General features: G+C 34.3%; 1 protein-coding gene across 1 annotated transcript; it reads left to right on the plus strand.

Moving 5' to 3' along the window:
* Positions 1–1,746: 1,746 nt before the first annotated feature.
* On the plus strand, positions 1,747–15,285 carry LOC124360730 (c-Myc-binding protein-like). The gene is made up of 3 exons (XM_046814582.1): positions 1,747–1,961; positions 11,793–11,914; positions 14,261–15,285. The coding sequence occupies exons 1-3, from the start codon at positions 1,947–1,949 to the stop codon at positions 14,535–14,537; spliced, it is 414 nt and encodes a 137-aa protein (XP_046670538.1). The 5' UTR covers positions 1,747–1,946; the 3' UTR covers positions 14,538–15,285.
* The last annotated feature ends 10,823 nt before the right edge of the window (positions 15,286–26,108 follow it).

The following is a 26,108-nucleotide window of genomic DNA, read 5'->3' on the forward strand; positions in this document are numbered from 1 at the left end:
TACCACGTCACATGCAAACCGCGGTACTGGTTCTGGGATCTCGTCCCAAATGTTGATCTATACACCTCATAATTAAAAAAAAGTTTTGTGTTTAGACGTACTTATATATTAATGTTTGTGTAAATTCTGACGACCAAATGGTCAGAACATTAAGCGTCTTGCAGTAGTCAGTACTTGCTTAGACGTTGTGTAATACTCACAAATGAGTGAAAGCTGGATATTGGATTGAGGCTAAACTGTTTAAACAACACGTGTGTTTTATTAATCAACTATTTTAAATGAAACAAAATACTTTCAAATTGGAAGATTGGAAATTTGGAAGCCAGTGGGCGGAGTCTTATAGTCAAATGTGTATGATACCCACAAAAGGCCCGGTATGATACACATATAAGTGTGAAAAAACTTTCGATTTACACACATATGTATATAAAATAATTATTTTAGTTACCAAAATTAAAAGGGCAGTAACCAAGAATTAGTGCCGGTTTGGGCCGGTCACGGAGGGTGGGAGTCTATTTAATTGGATTTACTTCGACTTTACAAAAATGCCGGATTACAGATTGTACTGATCCAGACCGGTCACAGTAAAAGGTTGTCTTTTTAATTACAAATATTTTCGTATCCCAAAATTTCCAGCCAAGCTGGGCTGCGCTGGTCTGGTCCGGTCGCAGTGGGCGGTATGCTTAAGAAGACATTAAACTCAATAATTAAATCTGTTCAAATATTTAAAATAATTATGGTTTCTTAAACACAGTTAGACCTGTCATCGATTTGTTCTTCTTAACATGTCCCAGAACTGGAGAATTCCATGAATTTACTAAATAGCTATGATGTATACAAATATTTATCCATAATCAAGTATAAAAGCAACGTCCCAAACACAAGTAACAGTATAATCAAAACAACAATAAACTGACGTGTTTACATCAAGAACGACTTGCTGAGTCCTCATCCGTAGACTTATGGTTATACAGTAGTCTCGGCTCTCTAACCGAGAGATCACGGATTCAAATCCCGTGGAGGTCCAATCATGTTCTCTGACAATAAAAACCAGTGCACTTCGAAGCCGGCATAGCTGACGCCGAAGCTTAAATGAGATAAAAAACGACTTGCTGCTTACAAACATAGAGTTAGTTATGTTTTTGTTGCTGTTCACTTTTGGTCTCCGTTTATGGTTTGTGACGCTCCTATCCATCCAATATACGCAGTGAAGCAACTTTAAGCTGCACTGTTAACTTAATGCCCAAATGTATCTTTAGCCTAGGCGTGAAGAATGCTACTTCGACTCCCTGTAGAAGCCACTTCTTCCAACTTACACTTCAATGAACGAGGGGTTGGTTACGTTATAAACATCACTGACCCGCTAAACTCCAACGACATCTTTCATTCCTGCATGATATTAATGAGGCCTTCCCGTCTTCTAATCAATAACCGCTATGAAGCACTTTGTTAATGCTTTTGTTATAACGATAATATTATGTATTTATAAAACTTTTCGCCAATTGAAAAAAATATATCTTAACACTGTTTTTGTTAGTTACAGTGCAGTATTTTGACGTTTCCTACTTTTTATTTAGTATGCAAAGTGATTTTGATGATGATGATGATGGCTTGCTAGTAATGTTATTTTAAGCTAGTGTTTTTACTAGTAATGCAAGTATGTTTTGTAAAGTCTGTGGTAGGTAATTGTAACACTTGCCATTGGCTAACCTGGAGTTAAACGTTGTTCGTTGTATAGAAAATTGAAAAGTATAACGTAAATGGCGGCGTGTTGGCTTAGTGGATTATAATTATCGTTTTGTAAGATTGTTAGTGCGGCACATCAATATTTAGATTGCTACTTTTCAGCGATACAACGACTGCACATCTTCAATAGATTATTTCATTGTATAACTTGTCAGTGAAAAATCAAGTTGTCACCACTTATATAGGGAGAAAATTGAAATATGTCTTCATACAGGGTAAACATAAAGAAATTGGATATAGTTAACATTACAATTAGGCCTGAATAAGAAAAAACGATCGTTAAAAAAGTTTTATTATATCTTTAAATTAAACTCAGTTGTGTACTAACTGAATATTTCAATGTAGATATCAAATTCAATTGAGTTATTTTATGTACAATTAGTAGACATAGCCTATAGGCTGACAAAAACCTGTTATCTAAAAGTCCTCCGCTCTGCTGTTATCTATCCAAAATGATAGTGATAGGCTATATATAGTATCTTTGATTGGTTGGACTAAGATTACCTGTATAGAATATTTATCACAAAGATGGTTTATTTCTCAATATAAATTTGTATGAATTATTTAATTGAATTTTTTTGTTAATAAATAATGAAATTAACTGCGTGAGAGAATTTCTTTTTATTCACTTAGGACAAGAAGATGAGTAAATCCCTCATTGTAGCTAGTTCTAAAAGAGGTTTTGTACTGTTTCCTGTAAAAATATTCAGGATTGGTTGTTGGTAGGGGTGGTTTCCTGTTTTACGGATAAAAGGCACTATTTCATTTACCTCATCTTTGAACAATGGGATGTTAGCCTACTTCAGCCTCTTGCAGTCAGTCAAAGCGGGTAGGAGAGAAAACACTCCCTCATGTTTAGGCTTGTAAAAACTTGAAGGGAGCCCCACTAGTGACCTCCAGGGGTAGACTTTAATACGTGTTTTACACTTGTTAGTCGATGATTGATTGATTCTATATATTATCTAACTTCGATATTATATAATAATCGTACGCAACAAGAATTATATTATATTAACAACAAAAATAATTCATTACAATTCTTAGTAAAATAAATATGTCAATGACATTAACAAATTACAAAACAAACTTTTTTGTAGACATACATTAACCCTTTTACTGCCGACGTCCGACATATCGGACGTCGGCATTTTTGCCGAAAACGCCAACGTCCGATATGTCGGACGTCTGTTTTTTTTATTGTTACTGGCTACTGTTATGTTCAAATGCCGAAATATTCGGTATTTTGGTTGTTTAGGAGGAAAGGATAATGAAAAAAGCCATTTGAAGAACTTTGGATTTCTATTTTCGTCGTCTTTGACTAGAATTGACGAACTACCTAGACAGCTGTCAAAACCAGATGATCGGGTTAGATTACTGAAATTTTCGTTCATTGTTGTTGTTTACAATGTTATCGAAAGTTTTTTGAAGTGTTACTTTTGTTGATCAAGGATAAAATGAGTAAAAGAGTTACATCTAACTCTCCTGTGAGTGAGGGAACAATAATTAACAGTCTAATCGATGGTGGTGTACAAGTGCAAGACGAACTGAGTGACAATTTCCTTCAGAATTTGTCAGATTCAGATGCCGAGAACGATTCTGATATTAGTGTTAGGGCTATTGATGACAATCAAAGTGATGTGGATGACACTGATGACGATCCTGACTTTATCTTACCATCAGATAATGAGGAGTTATTAGATAGTGAGGGGGATGTGGCACAGATAAGTTTACCTTCAACTTCCACTGGTAGGCCTAGAGGAGGCCTACCAGTTTTGGGAAAATCCTCATAGTGCAGCTATGTTTCAAGGTAGCACCTTCAAATTTGGTATATGTTCTAAGCAATTGCTCTAGTTTATAATGATATCATGCTCAAAATTTTAGTATAATTTTAAAAATAAATTATCAGATGCCAAACACAATTTTTATTTTTTTATTTATTTTTTATTTACATAATTTTTAAAATTAAATAACGAGTTTGTTTCAAATTAAAATTTCTTTTTATTATTTAAAAAACAGCATTTAAATACGAGTAAATAAAGTAAAAATTCATGCAAATCTAATGAAAAATAAAAAAGATACAGCATTTTTAAATGAATGCACAACAGCGATTTTCCCCCTTGGCAATTTTGACTGGTACGATAAAAAAATGGCCGGCAGTAAAAGGGTTAAAGAGAAACGTTTCAGTATTTATAGATAACCTGAATAGCAGTGAGTAACCGCTTTTGAGAAATAGATAAAAGGATTTTCCCAGACAAGTACACTTCCCTGCAGTACAAAAAAAATCACAGATTGCTAGACAGTCTACCTCTATTCCACTCCACAAATTTCTCTGACATTTTGCCAAGAACTATCTCACACAGTTTCCTCATATCACCATTTACATATTCTTCAAAAATAGTTAGGCTTACATCTTTTTCTTTTTTTTGTTATTTTTATAATTATAATGGGTAGTGTACAATAAACGGATCAGGTTTTTTATATCGAAATTGGCAAACGATAATACTTAATTATAAGCATCGATATAATTAATTGATACTGATTAATTATTTTGAACAATAATTAACTTAAATAATATAGCCTATATCAACAGCAGTAAACACTTTTAAATAATACGCATAAGGAAATATATCAATTTTACATAAATAAAATTTGATTATTAAAAATGGCAGTCAATTTTAGAATACTACACGAAATTGCTTTGAAAGATGATATATCATGTTTTTCGTGGCTTCATCATGTTGGTCTCGTACCGAAAAACCCATTATATGTGAAATTTGTGGAAAAGAAACAACTGTAACTGTGAAATAGCAAATATGGTCATCTTCAGTTTTCCTAATTTTGGTTATAATAATTTGTTTGATCACTGTAAATATTAAATTCATATTTTAATTTTAAACATATGATTGTTATTGAGGACTATAAATACTTTTATATCGATTTATAGTCAAGGATTTGAGATGTGAATATTAGGTATCGATGATTACATTCTTCGATATAAAAAACCTGGTCAGTTTATTGTACCCTACCCATTATGATCAGTTGAAGTCATAAGTTAAAATAAATTTTTAAATAAAATCCTTGTTTATTAAAATAAATAAAAAATTTAATAAAAAAAGCTTAATAACAAATGTAGGCCGCTTATTAAAGTCTCCCCACCTTTGGGCTCAGCGGGGTTTGGCCCATTTCTCATTATCTAATTTTGCAGATGTGTTCCTATGTCCATAGTAAATGTATGCTGTACATTTTACCCCCAGACTTCCTCCTTCTGAAGAGGGCACTATGACACTCTTTTCTAACAGTTTTCCAACAACTGTCAATCAGCTGATGACTAATGGTAAAGGCATTTGTCTATACCGCCTGTGAATAAAGGTGGCACGGTTGTCTACTGATTTTCTGCTATTATTCTAAAAACGTGCTCATAAATAAAAATGAATTTCTTATAGTTTATATTTGTAATACTACGCCTTCTCCGTTGACATCCATCCAAAGGCCGCACACCCACATCTGACCTTGTATTTTTTTTTATAAAATGGGCTTTGGTTACCCAGGGAGATGTAACACGTTCACAACACAATTATTTATATGCATGATGGTGGTCATTTACTTGCATAATTACCTGGGCAAAAGGAAAGAATTAGCAGTTTTTGTGTTAATAACCCAAGTATAACAAATTTGTGTTTTCTGTTTTCCCAGTTGCAACTGTGGCACCACCCTAAGCTTGTATGGGTCCTTTGGTATTAGCCCAATCTGCCCCTATCCACTACTTGTTATTACATGATATAAGTAAGTTTAGATCAGGTTATCATAAATATGTTCGGTACTTTGGGATTATACCGACCACACCAGTATGAAGAACACAAAAATATAAATTTATAGAGACAAACATGATAGAACAAAAAAACAACTCTTTAATTACAAACTTACAAGCATTTCCAGGTATTGTGATCGGTATTGTTGTCGCTGTTATCTTATCTTTCTCGAGAATCCCGATTACGGCAGGCCGCGCGGCATCACATGATTTGCACGGTACATAATTGCCTTTCCATTACAATTCAATTTATCTTTCTGATAAGCCCCTCTAGAATTTGATATTTTACTGATAGGTACTATCTCGAGGGATGTTTTTCTTTCGTTGACATCATCGCGGGGCAGCACCGAAGGTGCTGTCGAAGCCCGCGCTGATGGCCGGATGCACTCGCATTTTGGGTGGCGGAATGTGATCAAGAATAAAAACAAGTTTTGAGTGTTTTTTCAATAAAGAGTTTAGTTTTTGTTTGGTAATGTTTGTTTTTGTTGAATTTTTGTGTTTGGAGAAATGTAGAGGTAAAACACGGAAGTACAATAAAGCGACGCACCAGCTGAATGGGCGGCGAGACTCTGCAATCACGTTATCTACTAGACCGCTCGACTTTGACCTCTGTCTGAGGATGGGGAGGGGTTTGCGATAAGACAATTCCTGTTTTATATTGACGAAATATTGTTCTACGCTAATCTAGTAATCAGTAGAAGCAAAATGTCAAATAACGATTCATGTCTGGGTGTGGTCGGTATAATCCCAAAGTACCATATGTTCCTAATAATGTTCAAGTTAAACTCTAAGAACGCTCACGTGATCTGAGCTTGAATTTTGGTAATTTCTTGAGAGATGTTTTTCTTTTTTCACCAGAAGTACGGGGTGGTGCCACCAAAGCCCGCACTGATGGTCAGTGGAATTTCCGATTGGTACTTTTCCGATCTCAGATTACGTGCCTGATGTTCCCAACTTTTCTGACGTTAGATCATGTTTAATTTTAGGTTTTATCTCAATTAGTCCAGTAATCTTGGGGACAGGGAGGTATCGAGAGTTTTTTCGATTGGGAAGGATAACAAACTGAGGAAGGAATAACAGGATTGTTAACATTCATTCGAGAATTTTAACGAAAAGATTATGTTTGGTCCTTTTTTCTGTTTTTGTCATTTTGGCCACAGTTCTAACTTTATGGAGAAGTTTATATTCATCGTTTCTACTTCCATGGTGAAGATTATTGATAATTTTTCCTTTTTTATAGTGGTCTGTTAACTATTGTGCAATTTCTTTCAGCATCTCGTCATTGCCATTACTGATTGGTTGGATTTAGTTGCATAATAATTATAGAAATAGACTTTATTTCTTTTGTGGTGCTAGAGATTGGGATTTTTGTGCATATTCAATGTAAAAGTCAGTGTTGAGAGAGCTCTTTAAAGTAGGTATACTACTTAATATCGTGTCAGAATGGATAGAAAAGATGTTTTATTTTACTTCGTAATATGAATTTAAATGGTTTGTGCATTGTCAGCCATTGCCTTGCTATATACACAGTCTGTATATGTATCAGTGTTATGGTCAGTTGAGTTTGTAATATTTTTAGCTTCCTGCATTAGTAACTAGCCTTTTGGAATTTTATACTTTACTGATTAATACTCTTGACAGATTTTTTTCACCTGTCACAATCTGGAGGCATTACTTAGTCCGTTGGACTTTAATGCCCTGTACGAGATTAAAAACAGTTTCTTCTTTCCAAAATTTAATTTTTATCTGTTGTTTTTAATATTATTGTGCTTCTCCATAATCTTAAGCATTATTTTCTTTTTGAAAAAAAAAAAAAAAAAACAACAAATATTGTGATGTGGCTAAAGTAAACATTTACCAAATTATCTACATAACATGAATTCTGTACATTAAGCATTTATATTTTTCATACCTAAATATATGCATTGCAAGGACGAATTGCTATGTTTTTTTCTTTTAAAAAAAATGTGTTTCAATGTATCTTTTTTTCAAAACCCCGCCAAAAAATAGTTATCCTCCCAATTTACTTTTAATTGGGTTAGAAAACTATCGAACAATGTGGCAAGATGTGTAGGATTAGAAGTTTTTGTACTCGGAAGTAAAAATGTTCAGTTTGTTTTCTCAAAAAATAGACATTGAAACAAGTTTTTTTAAATGGTGGTAATTAGACAACTTTTATAAAATGGGGGTCCTTTTTAGACATAGTCAACATGGATTTTTGTCATGATTTTCATGGTTAGATATTTAGGAGTTTACACTATACAGAGGCCATTCTGTCCATATCTACTACTTGTAATACATTACTAACAGTAACAAAGTTAAAGTTTATATAATTTATGAGCCATATGCAATGGTCTTTGAGCTCACTTGTGTATATATATATATATATATATATATATATATATATATACACAACCTAACCTAACCTAACCTTATATATATATATATATATATATATATATATATATATTCATAACAATAAAATTATATTAGTCAAACATAAAAAACTCATAACATTCTGTTTAACACGTTCGCTGCGGGCGGTAACTCTGGTTACCGCTGCTACGCTGTGCTAGGTGCAGGCGGTAACTGTGGTTACCAAGAGCCTTTGTTCTGAAATGAGGTCAGTGTGCGGCCAGCACTCGAGCTATCACAACGATGTATTTCTCACTCCTCTGGAGGTACTTTTCCCGCATTTTTATGCACTTTGTTTTCACAATAGACTTTTTCATTATTTTTAATGATTCTAAAAGTTTTTATAGTAGTAAGTGATTATGCAACACAATGCATCTTCCCCCGGGACCAAGTGGTGTACAATAACCAAGTTCAAAGCGTACAACAGAGCCAGTATTGAGTTCAAATGACGAGGATGACAACATGGACGATGTGGAGTACCAGATGGACTCGGAAGTTGAGGATCCTGATTACGAGACCAACCCATACCAATGGAGCGCTCACAACTGTATTGCAATACATTTTTATAAACCTATGTACTACAATATTTTTTGTATCATTTCAAGCAAACATTTAAATATATTTTATTATAATTACTCACCACATATTTGTAAATAATAACTGAATTTGAGTTAGTCAGTGGAAATTTATATAAACTTTTTCACATTTTTATAAACTTTTACATTTATGTTGGTTTTCACATTTACGTATAAATATTGTTTGTGTTTGTCTAAAACGAATAAAATACAGTTTACTTAGCTACAAGGTATTCATCTTGAATATTCCCACTGCTATAAAAGGGCGTTCCCTAGTGCGAGCGGTAACTAGAGTTACCAGGAGAGTTACCTCAGGAGCTAGCGGTAACCACAGTTATCGCATTCCCAAAACTGTAGAAAGTGACAACTTTTGTGACTTCTGAGTAATTTTCATATATTATTTCTATCATATTTCATCCAAAAGTAAGTAAAAATATATTTTAAAATTTTCAGCATATAGGGAACTCTATATAGGGATTTTTAGCAGCGAACGTGTTAATAAACCAACCACAGTATAAAGAATTCATAGTATTTTACTTTTGACAGTAAAACTAAAGATCTACAACACATGATACGTACGTGTGGTTAAGTTATTAAGTCTGAACAAAACAACCTTTACAAGCGCTTGCATGATCTGAGACGTAATCTGGTTTTCTGAGTTGAAGGCGTCACCAAATCTTGCAATGATGGCCAGGGGCATTTCCAATCGGTAATTCACTGACCTCAGATCACGTGTCAGATCATTCAACATGATCTGACATCAGAAATATATCAATCAGTAATGCCACTGGACTGCAGTATAATAAGCAGCCACCAACACAATGGGATGATGATTATCGAATGATATTGGAATTATCGATAGTCCTTTGGATGACTAAAAGCAAAATGTTAGACCAAATAAATAATTGATATTTCAAAGAACAAAATTGTTTTGCTAGTTTTCAATTTTAGAAATTAGTGTGTAAATATTTATAATTTACAAATTAAAATGTAATATATAATTACAACAAAACAATAACATTTACTTACCTTTTGTATTTCAAGGATAAAAAACAAAGAAGACACGTACGTCACCGTTAGTCAATAACAACAGATGTCATTAGTCGATAACAAAACACATGATTTTAATTTTGAACGAAGATGTCAAGTTGAATTACGTTTTAGGCTCTAAAAATGTTAATATAGAGAAGCCATCTTTTAATATGTAAAAGAAATTTTTTTTCAGATTACGTAAAATAACTATACTTTATTAGTTTGTTTGAGCAGCGTAGTACTTACATTACTTACTTTAGCCAATCTGAAATGGTATTTCTGCAGGTACTGATGCCATCTAAACTATATTCATTAATTAAATAGTTTGATTTCAACAAAAATACCACATGATTTTTGCTATAATCATAGTACTAAATTTAGAATGTTCATAAAGTCTTCCTAAGTGCGTTTTTTGCAACATCCTGCTTGTTCTGACTTTTCTTGCAGTGAAACACTATTTGATTTCCACCTTTAATTCTAGTTTTCATTTCCTCACTACAAACAGGATAATTCAGATTTAGCTCCTTTTCTTGCAGCCATTTAAAACATTGCTCAGTGTTTATACATTTTGAGCCAATATTTGCATATTCATCAACATTGCTCTTGTTTTTCACTAACCTTCTCCTACATAAACGAAATAACAGCTGGTAATGACGTCACTAACAAGAGCTAGTAATGACATTACTGATCTAAATAAAGAAAGCTGGCAATGATTAATTATGAATATGTATAGGTCAAATGTTGTATTCAATTGTATCAATATTTAAAATCAATAATCATAATCCGTATTGGTGGCCACTTATCATACTGTAGCCTATTCCACCATCAGTACAGGTTTCGGTGGCCCTGCACTACTGGCAAAAGAAGAAAACCATCCGTAAAGATTGTACCCAAATTCAAGCTCAGATCATGTAACCGTTTGTAAAGGACATAGTCAACATGGATTTTTAATGACCTCTGCTTATATATTTGGATACTTAAGTATTAACTTTTATATTGGTGTTTGATACCATTCATATTATCATAATGTGTTATTCTAAATGACAAAGTACCAAATTTGATCTTAACTCTTAACAGTGTTAACGAAACATGGTGAATTAAAATTTGTTCCAGAAGCAGCTGTTTACCACTGAGTGCAAAATCAGATTTAACTTCTGTATTGTATTGGGCATAGAGATTGCCAGTCTATGAATTTCCTTGGTCACCAATATATTACTAAAATTCCTTATAAATTCTACTGTGAGGAGTTTGCAGATTTTATTATGAATTTCAAATCTCTATTACAATTATACAGTTTTATGTCCATACAGACTTCATTACATTTTTGTCAAGTTATTAATGTCTAAAATAGTAATATTTTGCTTTTTGTCTACTCCTCTCTGTATAAATGCCCATACTTAAGTAAAAACTCTGGCATAACAAGTTGTACATTCTGGATTTCAAATTAAAATAGTTGATTAGAATTACTTACTTTTCTACCTCATAACTTGACATGTCTATATACTTGTATAAAAATCACAATGATTGCTACTAAAATAAAAGCCCCTTAACTTGCTTTTATAAAAAAAAGAATATTCTAACCTATTAAGCATAAACTAATATTTTTTTCATCTCAATAGCTTAGAAAGTACTAGATGTCCAACCTTCTTAGAATATTCTAGTATATTCACAAACTTTTCACCTTAAACATAGATCATTCTAAATAGCAGTTAATTCAACTTCAATCAGTTTGTTTAAGAATGTATTCTGTGATTTTCTCGTTGCCGTCAGGGTTACCTGTAAGAACAGTGTGAAAATGATCACTAATGCTCTATCACATGCACTATCATTGAACCTGATGTTGCCTATATAGAAGTCTGTAGGCCAGTTCATTCTGAATATAACATATGGAAAGAAAAAGATTAAATTTTTGTAGCTCTTTGAATAACGCTCAGGTAATAATACAAGAGAAAGTTATGTTATATTTTATAATAAACGTCTACGTAAGATGGAACTGGGATTTTATACTGATATTTGTTATGTCCGTTTTGATAAAAGTTTGGGATTGAAAGAGTAAATAAACAATGGTGAAAATGTTATTTCAATAGTTTAATATTGATGTTAAGATTATGTAAGACTGGAATCATAACACTAGTATTATATACTTAATGGAGTTATTTTAGTTATCTAATATGTTGTTCTATTATGAATGTTTTAATAGCTTATTCATTTTTCAGCCACTTGACTCCAAAAGAGAAGAATTCCGGAAATATCTGGAAAAAGCTGGAGCAATGGATGCTTTAACTAAAGTTTTAGTTATGCTTTATGATGAACCAGAAAAACCTGCAGATGCGCTGGAGTATCCTTTACTTACACTATCAATCACAGTTAATTTTGTACGGTTACACAATATTTGAATTTAAAATTGTTTTACTATTATTTTATGGTAATGTCCTGTTTTACTAATGGGAGTTGATAAATGGCCAAGAAAACTATAGTACAAGGGTAGTGAACAGCCTGCACCCTTTATTGGTATGTTACTAGTGTCTTTACCCTTTGACTGGTAACACCAAAAGTTGCTATAAGCATGCTTTGTATCACCAGCAGTAATGCAGATCGCTCCTCTAGAATTGTTCCACCGCAAAACAATTTATATAAAATGTCACAAGAAAAACTTGAGACTAGTTTTTTTTAAGTGACTGTTGTGATGATGAGAACTATTTAATAATGGTGCTAGGTCACAAGATGGATGTGCTGTGAGTGACATGTTTTTATCCCAGACTGCTTTTGAACCTTTCACACCAACAAATATAAGTAATACATCTTGTCTATTATATGTATACAAATTTGCTAACAAATATTAATTTCCACTTATAACGTAGCTATGGTGGGAGGGTTAATTCATTACCAATTTTGAGTTCAGCTCCATTTCACCTTCCACTTAGTGCACCAACTGAAATCAGTTGTACAACTGAGGAGACAATGAAAACACCTCTTTATTTAGATTATAATTTTTTGTATCTAGAGGGAAAGAGACAAAAGTCTCTGCACATTGTCCTGAAAAGACCTTTGCGTCTCCCTTACTTAAAGTTAGATGTTGCCCTTAGAATTTGAGACTTACAGAATCCTATCAAATTTGAGGGCTCCTGTTCTCTGATGTCCTTAGGGCTGAGCAGATACTGCTCCTTTGGCTTGATTTTTATGAGCCTTATGGCGCATGATTCTATTACAATAACTTCCACTTAGAAGACCATGACATGTTTTCCCAGGGGCACTGCTAAAATTACTCCTGGTCTTGTACCAGAAAATATAGATTACACTTGATTTTGTAATGTAGATGTCTCTGATGTCCAAACGATGCGGAGTTAATAAGCTTTGTTGCACTAAGTGGAAGGAGAAATGGAGCTGATCTCAACATTCACAAATATTGATTTGTCCTATTATTGTCTATTATATATATTTTTAATTTATCAAAACAATATTTAAAATCAATTTTAAATAATGTAATTTTGTTTTTTTGCTTTATCAAACTCAATAATATAAAATTAAAAAATAATGTATGGATATAAAACAAATTAACCCTAGATCTGTGCAATTTTTAAAATAGTCACCCCATTTTCAGCACTTGGCAAGTTTGTTATTAAAAAATTGCCACATGTACAATGTTTGCTTTGATTGTACGTTATTATAAATATATTTTCTCTCAGGAAACGTAGATTATGATAAATTAAATATAAAACTTTAAAAACTTGTTCACACAATATACATTAAGTGTGTTTAAAAATGTTCCATAAAAATTCAAATGTTTTGAAGAAAATCCAAAATACACAAAAGTGGCCAAAGTTCGTAAGGAATGTAGATATGTAAATATTTTTAAATATGTGGAAGAAACTTTCCCTATAAATTATGCGTAGCGGTAAAACTTTAAAATGGAAAAAACCCTTTCTTTGTTTTATTTTATTAACTGCTAACGTAATGTTGCATCCAGGTGAATGAAATCTGAGTATGTTATGTTATGGAACCCCCTTTTCTATTGGTACTGATATAAATTGACCTTAATATCAAATTAATAATATCATGAAAACACGATGTCTAAGCAACAGATCGCTGTCCTGTAACTATGGACACGTGAGTGTCGATGTGACAGATCTAGAGTTAATGGTAACGTAACCGTAATGAATCCATTGCTAATTCATGATCTGATTATTATTTTTTACTTATTTAATTGTAAAGATGTTGATAATATCATACCCCAAAACGCTTATTATTATATAAAGAAATTTATTAAATTAATCCAATGATATATCAAAGACTGATATATTTCATCTAAAAAGATCTTGCAACTGACCAAGTACAATGCTGAACAAATTTATTGTAATAATCGAAGTATGTTTTTAATTGACTTGGTATTTAAGGCTTTTGGAAAGAATGTTAAGCAGATTGAATTAGATAAAAGATGAAAAAAAGATTATATACGTTAGTACCAATTGTAATATCATATAAATTTAATGGTCTAAATAACCTAAATTAAAAAAAACAAAGTTTTTTTTATTTTAATGGAGATTTAAGTTTTAAGCTTTTAAACATTGTTGGGTGTTGGTGTTTGCATTTTAGTCCTTGAGACGAGTGGAGAAGGAATATCTTTTGTTTTGTCAGTAAATTATCAGCCACTTAATAAATACACACCCTTAACAAAATATTTCAGATACATAAGAAAACATTTGGGTGATAACAGACCTGAGGATGTGGAAGTAGGTGTTCTCAAAACAGATTTGGAAGCAGCCATTACAAAAATCCAGACTTTGGAAGGTGAGATCCAAGTGTTGAAAGAAAGACTTGAAAAATATGAGCCAGAAGAAAAACATGCTACGGAGGAGGAAGGTGGTGCACCAGTTGAACCTACAACTGATGCCGAACCCTCCGCAGAGGAAGCTCCAGCTGAGCCAGCATCGGCCACAGCAGAAGAACCGCCAGCTCAATAAACAATTTTTAAGTTCTATTTCAAGATTTTTTTACCAAAGTTGCTGTGATACAGTATGTACAAATGACCTCTTAATTAGAACCATCCAGTTAATCGTCCAAGCCAATACTATTTCATAATATTGTGCCATCCTTTACAAATAAATTTCAAAATAAAATATTTCAATATTTGTTTGTATTACTTTTCAGTATATATATACATGGTTTTCTTTATGGATTTAACAATGGTATATCCTGCTGAATTGATTTGACTTATTAAGTTTTAATTTATATATTTTCCTCTCAAAAGTACTTGTACTCATATTACGGAGTAAGTTTTAAGTTAATGTGCAGTGTACTTAGTTGTACCTTGTACTTGGTATTGTAAGGTTAAATATAATTTACTGTCCATTTTTTGGCCAGCTTGGTGCCATCAATTTGGCAGCACAATATTTTTAATGTTCCTATAACTTTACTATTTAGGAAGACAAATTGTACATGGAGTTGATTTATATTGAGCTAAGTTATTACAAATACTTCTGATGAAAAATATTACTTACAAACTACTTAGACATTTTGAGGTAAACATAAATTACTCTACTTTCATGTTAGAATTAATCACTAATGTTCTATTTTTTGGATATCTAATGATTATGTTGGTAATCATAAAAAAAATTAAGCAAATGGTGTTCTAAAGAAGTAAATTTTTAGTTTAATTTTTCAAGATAGTTTTAAGTTTATTTTATATGTTAATAAAGTGTGTTTGTTTAACTGGTTTCACAATTCTGTTTCCTTTGTTCTGTACTATTAACAAAGTACATGTCTCACTGACTAAAACTCTCCATCTGGCCATGTAGTAACTTCTCTACCGGCAAATCCATTTTGGCTGATTTGCAATGAAATGAATGAGTGGCAGGTAATGAAATTTGGGTCTGTCATATGTCACACAGGAATCCACACACATGCAATCCCCAAAGAAACAAAAATTCGAGATGACAATGTCTGCACAAAATATTATGTGCACTGTCTTTTGGGATAGGAAAGGTGTTTTGCTAATTAACTTTCTCACAGGAGGTGAAACCATTATGTGGCAAGGTATTACAAAACGTTAAGAAAACTAAGGCGGGCAATTCAAAACAACGTAGAGAAATTCTCAGTAACGGAATTGTGTTGCTCCATGACAATGCTCTGTCCCACACTGCTGGTGACACTCAAACATTAGTTCGACAATTTCTTTGGGGGCAGTTCGATCCGCCCTACAGCCTGGACTTGGCACTGTCTGACTACTACTTGTTCCTGCACATGAAGCGCAAGCTAGGTGGCCAATGCTTTCAAACCGACAATGAAGTGAAAATTGCCGTGGAGTTGTGGCTACATTCGTTGGCGGAAACCTTCTACGAAGAGGGTATAGACAAATTGGTCACCTGCTACAAGTGTTTGAACATCAGTGGAAACTATGTTGAAAAATAGTTTTAAGGTTTGGGCTTTTATGTAGAAATAAAATTATGTTGGAAAAAGAATGGTTTTACACTTTTTTAAACAGTAACTCCTTTATCAAAAATCTCTTGGGGAGGGGGGGAATAAGACCGGTTTGCTTGTAGCAGGGTTTGGATCTTCCCGGATTGTGCAGGCTGTTCAGGATCTCTGTTGCCCTCAGGTATGTTCCTTCAGCTTGGAGAGCATACAGGGTGGTGTTTATACAGAAGCAGGGGAGATCTAACTTGGATTGGCTTAAGTCCTTTGACCAAATATCTATCCTCTTTTCAAAACCATGGAGATGTCGCTAGGTTTGTTAGAGAGAATCTCTTTATGAGCACCCTCTTCATCCAAATTAGCATGTTTACACTTCAGAAATATTATGATTCAGCCCTGCATCAGTTGGTATGATTGATAAGGTGCTAGCAGCAAAAGAAGTAGCCATAGGTGTCTTTCTCGAAAAGGCTTTTGACAACCCCGGTGATTGTCAGTGACAACCGGTGCACCTAGTTGTGGATGACATGCAAGCGTCTTTGGACAGAAGCGGCATCTTCTCACAGGGGTATGCAGATGACATTGTTAGTCTTGTGAGTGGCAAATTTAACAAAACAGCCACTGAACCGACCAATGCAGCTCTGAACATGGTGGAAAACTGGTGTGATGGGATGGGCCTTAGTGTCAAGCCCATCAAAGCTGCCGTGGTCGTGACACACAAGAAGGCGTCCAGTGGAGAGTATTGGTCTATTCTTATTTTAAGGTTCCTCCATCGAGTTAAAGCCTAAAGTTAAGTAACTAGATGTCATTCTGGACAAAGCTTTGAACTGGGGATCCTAACTAGCAAGAGTTGTTGCTAGAGGGAATGATCCTTGATGCAATGTGGATACGTGATGGGTAGACCTTGGGGACTTCAGCCAAGGCTTCTGTGGTGGCTTTATGTCTCCGTGGTTTGACCTGTATTAATGTTTGGGGCTGTCGTCTGGTGGCGTTAAATAGAAGAGAGGACGGATGGCAGTAGCTAATCTTGTTAGCATCCAAAGGATTACTTGCCTTGCTACCACTAGGGCCTTTCAGAGTGCACCATGCGGAACTCTAAACTGCTGTCTCAACCTTGACCTTCTGGACGTTGTTCTGATTATGGCTAGGAGGAGTGCCTGTATGTCTTCAGCATATGGGAGTACTCTGGTCAGTCTCGGGCTGTAACCATGGGCAAAATTAGCATCCTGATTCTGGGGGATCCTTTGTACATGATCTCTGATTAGATGCTTCAAAGATTTTTCTTCAATAAACCCTTCAGGGTTGTGATCTCTTGTAGGGAGGCTTAGTCGGAGGAAAAGAAACCACTTCCAGCAGAGCTTGGACGGTTTACAGATGGCTCTACAACATAAAATGGTAAAGGCACTGGGAATGAAACCATGTAGGGAGTTGTTCGTTCCTATGGGTCCTTATCCCACAGTTTTTTAGGCACAAGTCACCGCCATTATGGAATGTGTTATAGAAGTAAGACGATTACCATTTTCACAAATTGCAAGGCAGCAATGAAAGCGTTGGACTTTTGTGTGTTTGACTCCAAACTTGTATGGGATTGTTATCAAGCCTTTCTTCCCTTGGCAGACTCAATGTAACTGTTAGGTTCCTGGTCATGAGGGGGTCTCCAGAAATGAAAGTCGTGATGCCCTGACCAACGGAGTGAGCTTAAGGCCTTTGAGGCTAAAGTGCTTTGCAACAAGCCACCCCTTAAAAGAAGAAGAAAGTCAAGTGATATAGTTAATCGAAAATTTAAATCCCTATTTGGGATAGTTTAATTCATGAATATATATGATATCCATGGTTAAATTGTAGAAGTGAAAATGACAGCGACTAGATGAGTCACTAGTTACTGTAGATGCATCTAGACTAATTCAAAATGAACTGCCTATTAGGAGGGTTAAGTAGTATGAACTATTCAAAATATGAGGTTGCTTGTAATATATGTTTTGTACCCCTCTCGACAGATACAAAATCAATTAATTAAGTAGAGTAAGCTATACATTGATTTATCAAGTACTAGGTAGGTAAGATGCAGACTTGTACTCAGACCAGTTTTTTCAAACAATTATACTGGAGCTTAGGCTCTCGGGGAGCGCAGACTCCACTTTCAACCATTAACATTGCTAAATAGCGTATAATGTTTACATTTGTAAATAGGAAGTCCTATTTCAATTGCTTTATACATAAACATTATTAGTTTAGATCTTTCATTAAGTTTCGAAATGCTGAGCTTATCATTTGGGTCATCTGTTTGTAAATACATAGAAACCGAACATGATTCCACATTTCAGGAGTCAAGTCTGTGACAGCGTCAGATTCCAGACACTGCACTATGAGTGCAGTCAAGATGTCTCTGATGTCAAAACGATGTAAAGAAGTTACTTTGATCTTAGTCGCCAACTTCTTTTGGATCTCTTCAAACGAACATGATATTCCAGGAGTCAAGTCTGTGACAGCATCACAGATTCCAGACGCTACACTGAATGTAAACTGGAACTAAACTCAACATTCACATATAATGTAATATTGATTACTTGGAATTTGGTGCGATGTGGGTCACGATAGATGGCACTAGTTCATTTGCACACCAAGGAATGAATATGCAGCGAATTGTTATAGAGCAAGTTAGGGACTATGGGCCATGTAATTGGATTTAAGGAGTAATCTAATAGAAAGGTATAATTTAGAAACTAAACACAGACATACTTTAAATGTCCAGGTATAATTAAGGCTTGAGAATTAATTCTAACAAAGAGATCATAGGTGGGAGTCAGCACAAGATGAGAGAAAGCCAAATACTAAGTCTAGGATGTCAAGTCCAGAAAGTTGATGGCTGGTGTTTAGGAAACAAAAATGCCCTTAGGAAGGTGATGTCAGGACAGGTAATACCAAGTGCTGTATCTAGAAGGCGACGAGTCTGGGGGAGTTAACATGATATCCAGGAAGGTTATAGTAGGTATTTAGGAAACAACATTAACTGCAGGAAAAACTTTCCATTACAAACAAGATGGAATTGTGAGTTTAGAAAGCAAAACATTAGGGGGGTAACAACAGAAAAAAGAACTATTACAAAGTGGACCTTGGAGCTTTACTTTTGTACTAAGTTTTTTTTTTTTTTTTTTTTTTTTTTTTTTTTTTTTTTTTTTTTTGACAATTTTATTTACAATCTGTTCAGACATTCTTAGAACAATATGTAAATTAGATAAAATAATAAATTAACACGAGTTAGACTCTATCCAGCGATAGAGCTAACACAAATAAACAAGAAAGTTTGAAATTAGAACCTAAGAGGTAAGTCCCGGATTGAGTGTCTCTTCAGACGTGTAACTGACGCACTATTATCCAACAGGTTCATCGCAAGGTAGTTCGGATGAGAATACAGCTTGTCTTGGTACTTCTTGCTGTAGCGAGTTATTTACTCTTTTACTGTGGGAATTTTGGTGTCTTGATGTATTAATTGATTAGTTATATTCCACGGAGCTTCCAGGATGTTCCGAAGGACTTTAGACTGAAAACGTTGGAGAATTTTGATGTTGGAGTTACTGGCTGTACCCCAAAGCTGTATACCATAAGTCCAAACAGGTTTCAAAATCACCTTGTATACTAACAACTTATTTCTTAATGATAATTTCGACCTCTTGTTTAAAAGCCAGGATATTTTTTTGAATTTTGAGTTTAAAAATAATCTTTTGTGCCAGATATGAGAACGCCAAGTTAGTCTTCGGTCTAGATGCATACTCAGATATTTCACTTCTTCAGATTGGGGGAGGAGGACATTATTAAGAGAGACAGGTGGGCAGTTAGCAGGCCTTGTTGTGAAAGTTACATGAGTGGACTTGGTTTTATTAACCTTCACCCTCCATCTCACAAGCCACTCCGACAAGTCATCCAGCTCAGATTGTAGTCGTTGGGATGCAATTCCTGGGACTTCATGAGAGGCTAGTATAGCGGTATCATCAGCAAAGGTGGCCATGGTGACATCGGCTCGTACAGGTATGTCAGATGTGAAGAGGGTGTAGAAGATGGGACCCAATACACTGCCTTGTGGAACGCCCACCTCAATTTTGTGGAGGTCGGAGTATTCGTCTTGAAATTTGACTCGAAAAAAACCTGTTTGACAAATAGGACTTGATGACATTAAAGAAAGAATGAGGAACTAGTAGTTTTAATTTATAGAGGAGACCCTCATGCCAAACTTTATCAAAAGCCTGACTGATCTCAAGAAAAACAGCCGAGCAGTATCTTTTTGCTTCCAGATCTTCCTTCACTACATTGACCACACGATGGATCTGCTCAATGGTAGAGTGCTTCTGGCGGAAACCAAACTGATGGTTGGGGATAAGGTTGCCGCTATCAATAACTTGCTGAAATCGTTTTAGAAAAAGCTTCTCAAAAACTTTTGAAGTCACAGGCAATAGACTTATGGGCCTATAAGAACTAACCTGATGTGGAGGCTTCCCAGGTTTAGCTACCATGACAATTTCCGATAATTTCCACTGTACTGGAAAATGCTCAATTCTCAATATTGCGTTGAAGACAAAAGTCAAAAACATAATAGCTTTCCTCGGCAGTTCTTTTAAAATCCTTCCTGTAATGAGGTCATACCCAGGAGCTTTGTACGGCTTCAATTGTTTCACAATTATTTCATATACTTCAGAGGGAGTAAAGGGCTGAACAGGAAGTGATAGTTGGGTAGGTGATTCTAATAAGTATTCAATTTCTGGGTCAGGAGCTTGAGCTGAGTCACTGGGCTTGAACACATCGCGTAAGTGCGTAGCGAATACTTCAGCTTTCTCCTTGTTGTTCTTGGCCCAGCCACCACCTGGCAAGATAATCGGAGGAATCGGCACTCTTGGACTAGTCATGTGTTTAGTAGTTTTCCACATTGAATATTTCGTGTCTTCTGTAGGAGTTAGAAATGCAGTAAAAACCTGAAACCTTTCATTATTGAAGTTAGATAACAAACGTTTCAAATCCCGCGCCGCTCTATTGAAGTTGTTTTTATCACGAGGATTCCTGGAATTTTGCTAAATCCTACGAAGTCTTCTTTTTTGAGCAATCTTTTTCTTGATGCTAAGAGGGTAGTTCAGGCCATTAGTGGTTCCATTTCGTTGATTGCCAAGCACACTTCTGGACTGTCCTGTTAAACAATTCAATAGCTTCATCTATTTCACCATTTGTCTTCAAGGAAACGTGTAAATGCAAGTTTTCATCAAGAAGAGATCGAAATTGGTCCCAGTCAGTATATTTAAAACTTAACCGCAGTGGACCCTCTGTAGTAAATGGCAGATGAACTTAAAGTGAAGATCAATGGAGAATGGTCTGAGGATAAATCAAGACAAGATTCTACAACGTGTGTACGTTTGGGAAATACCTTTAGTCACGAAGAAATCAAGCAAAATCAGGAATTTTTAAGGGATCAGTAGGCCAATAAGTCGGTTCTCCCGTAGAAAAATATTGATAGTTATTGTCGTTGATAGTCTTAAGGAGATTACGGCCTCTGGGATTGCACAGCCGAGAGCCCCACATGGTGTGTTTCGCATTAAAGTCACCCCCCGCAATAAATCTACAACCCAAGGTATTGAAGAAGTCGCTGTATTGCTGGTATGAAACGTTATGACGAGGAGGGGTATACACAGAAGATACCGTGAGTGGACCTGACCAGTCTTCAATCACAACACTGGAAGCTTGAATATAATTATACTTATAAGCAGGTATGGCATGGTGTTTTATACTATTTTTAACTAATACCGCACTACCACCAAGAGCAGTATTATCTGGATATAAAATCTATTGTATAATTTTTGTTTTTGTCAGCTGAGAGAAAAAGCAAAATAATAAAACCATTCACAACAGAGAATAACGTAGCAATGATAGTTTGAAAAGAATTGATACCATTATTAAGTTAAACGACTGCTGAAACAAGGTACTTCAGTTACTAGAGCTAAAAGCCAGGATTACTTCTTTCTATAGTTTTCAAGGCTAATTTTCTTATCCATAGAAATGATTTAACCCTAGAAGTGGCAATGCTAAACTTCCACAGTGGCAAGCTCTTTTTGGCTACTTTGCAGACTATTTTTTAAAAATTCACCAAAAATATATTTTTTTACTCTAACCTACTAGGCATGTTGCATACTGATTTCTTCAGAAAGAGTTGAACTTTTATATTATGGCAAAATAATATGATTTCTTAAAACCTGATTGGGCTTATTATGTGGAAAAGCAAAAAGATTTATATTTACTGAACTAAAATTGTAACTTTGACACTAAAAAATAATAAAAACATAATTAGAAAAAATGCAATATATACAAAAATTATAAAAAATGGTTACCTAAAATTCCCAAAGGAAAAAATTTGAAAATTATAAAAAAAGAAGTAAAATTATTTAAAAAATTTGCTAAATGGCAAAAAAAGGTTTTGATGAAACTGGTAAAAACCAACCAACCTAAATGCAGTAGAATCTTTTCATAGTATATATTGTTACTTTGAAGAGAAAGAGTTTTTCTACAGATCTACTGTTTATTACAGTAATTTATTATTTTTTTGTTGAAAATGAAATTTGTTGCCAGGAAACAGTGAATAAAGAAACTAACACAAGATTGTAAAATCAATGCAAAATTTATTACAAACTGAAGAGATAGACAATTTTATAACAACAAATACATTTATACATGTACATGTTTTGTTTTTAAGAAACTTTGACAGAAACTTACAATGTTTTAGTTGGCTAATGAAGCCAATAAATAGCGTACTATATGAAATATAGGCCTTTTCATGGTGGCGGCAAGTGATTGTTCATTTTTGTCGAAAGTTTATAACTGTTTTGAATGTTATAATTGATGTAATTATAATTATTATATATAAAAATGTTCAGCATATATTTCTGCGCCTATTTAATATATAATAACATGTGTTACGATGATAAATTATGAAAAATATCGAAACGAGTCTTTTGCCACGTCTAGGGTTAATAAATATTATTGTTGTACAAAGCTCGAGAGCTGGTAATACATTGAACACTGAAAATGTAAGGACATTTAGTGTAATTAAATATGAATGTTGTTGTATTAAAAGAATTGACTAATGTCACTCCTTAACCAAGATCATTTTTTGGACCTAGACCCTCACCAATTCCCTCCCCCCCCATCATAGAGACTGAACCCTCTTTAACAATAATGCTTGTAAAAATGAAAACATAATTACTATCTTCCATCAAAATATGCAGTACCTCCCTTCAAGAATTAATTTTATAGAAATTGCTCTGAACTGAACCTGGGAATTGTAGCTCTCACAGAGCACAGTTTGAATCAATATGAAATTACTTGATTAAATATAAATAATTATTCAAACAGTTCCTTTTATTGCCATACAAAAACTACAAGGGGAGGACTAATGATTCTGGTAAAAATGGGTATTACAAATAAAAATATTCAACTTTCCTCAAAAGAACATTTGACTGTTGAAAAGAATTTGAGTGTTGCATCTTAGAAATTAAGTTTGAAAAAATTCCCAATAATATTGGTCTATTTATGTAGATCACCAAAACATTGTCTGACTTGAACGTTTTTAAACTTTATCAATTTCTAAATATTTAAAATAAAAAGTACAAAAATATTATTGTAGCTGGTGATATTACTATTAATACTTTAAATGAGAATTTGACACTAAACAGTTTTAGAAACATATTTCAACATGGTTTATACCACATAGTTGATTTCCCAACTCGTGTCACTAGCACATCAGTATCGCCAATTGACAATTTCATAACAAATATTGAAAAAGTTTGTAAAGGTTGAGGGGGGGGGGTCATAACTGCAATATCCGACCATGATGGTATATTGACGGAGGTTGGTAATGTCAGCAATGTTTTTATTAACACGAAATATAGAGAGAAAGTAAGAAAATTTAATGAAAGTAATATTAAAAAATTCTTAAAATTTTTAGAATCTGAGAATTGGCTTGATGTATACATGTTTAATGTAGATGATAAGCACAATACATTTCATGATATCTTTTTCAATTATTTTAATTTTAGTTTTCCCAAAGTGTCTGTTTTAAAACATGTTAAGATTAAAAAAAAATTAATGGATTTCAGAGGATATAAAAATAGAAAGAGATAATTTAATAAACTTTGAGAAAGTTAAGAGAGAAAAACAACAATTTTTAAATTAAAAAACTTAGAACAAAAAACAGAATCTTAGGGAAAATATTTTAGTAGCTAAAAAATTGTTTTTGACAACAAAATCAAATCCTCTTCCAACATTATTAGAACAACCTGGAATCTGATCAATTTGGAACCAGGGCAAACTAAAAAAGTAAATAAAAAAATAATAATTTTGTCATACTTAATAAAAAAGGTATTTTAAAAAATAAGCATACTGAGGTGTGTGTGCAATGCTTTTAATGATTTTTTCATAGATATAGTTGATGGTCAAATATTACCTAATGTAAATAAGAGTTTGCAAAGAGTTCATTTACTTTACTTCAAATAATCTGTGTGGAAAACATAATTTTCAAAGGTTAAATTATGTCAATTAACGGACGATAAAATTGAACAAATTATCTCTTTATTCGCAAATAAATATTTAGCAGGTCTCAATGAAATACCAATGGTAACTATAAAAAGAGCCAAAAAATATTTGAAAAAAACCGTCAACGCATGTTATTAATTCATCATTAATAACAGGAAAGTTTCCCTACATATTAAAGATTGCTACGATAATTCCAATTTACAAAAAAGAATACCCTCAAGTCTGTGAAAGCTATAGACCTGTGTCATTATTACCAGTATTTTCCAAAATATTGAGAGAGTTGTAAATGAACAAATTTAAAACTATTTACAGGTGGTGAACGATAAGTTTGATGACAACCAACATGGGTTTAGACCAGGCAAATCTACGGTTATTGCCACCCCCCCCCCCCCCCACCCCCCCCCCCCCCCACCCCCCCCCCCCCCCACCCCCCCCCCCCCCCACCCCCCCCCCCCCCCACCCCCCCCCCCCCCCACAGAAGTTGCTTTGAGTTTTGACCGCCAGCCTTCCCTGAAAACATGCTTAGGTTTATATAGAGTGCAGCAATCCAGTTAGACTGTGCTGAGGAAAATTATTTAATTTGCGCATGTTCTTGAAAGTTTTACTGAACGTGGTTTTTGAAGCAGATGGGCAAAACCCCCTCGTCTTTCAACACCTTTTGTCCTGGAATTTATCTTTACGTATGAGAGGCCTCTTGGTTTTGTTCCATATACTACTATCGTAGTGAATCGCGGAGTATAATAACCGTACAATTCGCAAATATGATTAGACAGAACTTCACTAAATGTTTTTGGAATTTAGAAAAATAGAGCGTTAAATGGTTTTTGTGACGGACTGCTCACACTCAATATGTTTTTTAAAGACCTTCTATATTTAGGTGCAAGTAATGCATAGATTTGGGTAGCCTCCCTCAATCATCCAGAAAAAGTTAGACAGAGGACCGCCAGAAAAACGTAACACAGGAAAGTGCAAAATATTATTGCTCAGAGTAATGATTCTGCATGTCCGTGAGCACAATATTCACCGTAGGGTTTGTGACCATGTAAACAAAGGGTTACTGTTGCAGTGGAAATGTGGTAAAAGATGTGATGATTGCAAACATCGCTCCAGGCGTGGTCCGTCCGACTCCTCCTCCCGTTCTCCTTCCCTTAAAAAAATTTTGTGGGTTCCCCTGTAATTCACAGTTTTATCCCTCTGCATGACTTTTTCTCCACCAAGCCACTATAACGAGCTCCTTATCTTCATTTTTATATTCTGGTAAAGCAGCGAAAGAAAATATTACATTCAGTCAAGCGAAATCCTTAGGAAAGAGGAATCATTGGTCAGATGGACAGTTGAAAGAAGCATTGCAACACCTAAACAACTATAAATGGCATTTGATTAAGTATTCCTTCATAGATAGTGAACACCGTTAATTACGAAATAAAATTCTAGAGATAATATGTTCTAAATGAACAACGATTACTTCTTTCTTATTTAATATTCTAAAATAGGTATTCCTGTAGCTCTTTTGCCTCAAATTTTTTATAAGCTACAGAATATTTCAGTTACAATTTACC

This window comes from Homalodisca vitripennis, chromosome 4 (genome assembly GCF_021130785.1).
Source record: "Homalodisca vitripennis isolate AUS2020 chromosome 4, UT_GWSS_2.1, whole genome shotgun sequence".
NCBI lineage: Eukaryota > Metazoa > Arthropoda > Insecta > Hemiptera > Cicadellidae > Homalodisca > Homalodisca vitripennis.

Excerpts from the sequence above, each read along its gene's own strand:
- LOC124360730 (XM_046814582.1), top strand. Across the intron at positions 11,915-14,260 it reads AAACCTGCAGATGCGCTGGA|ATACATAAGAAAACATTTGG; the intron begins GTATCCTTTACT and ends AAAATATTTCAG.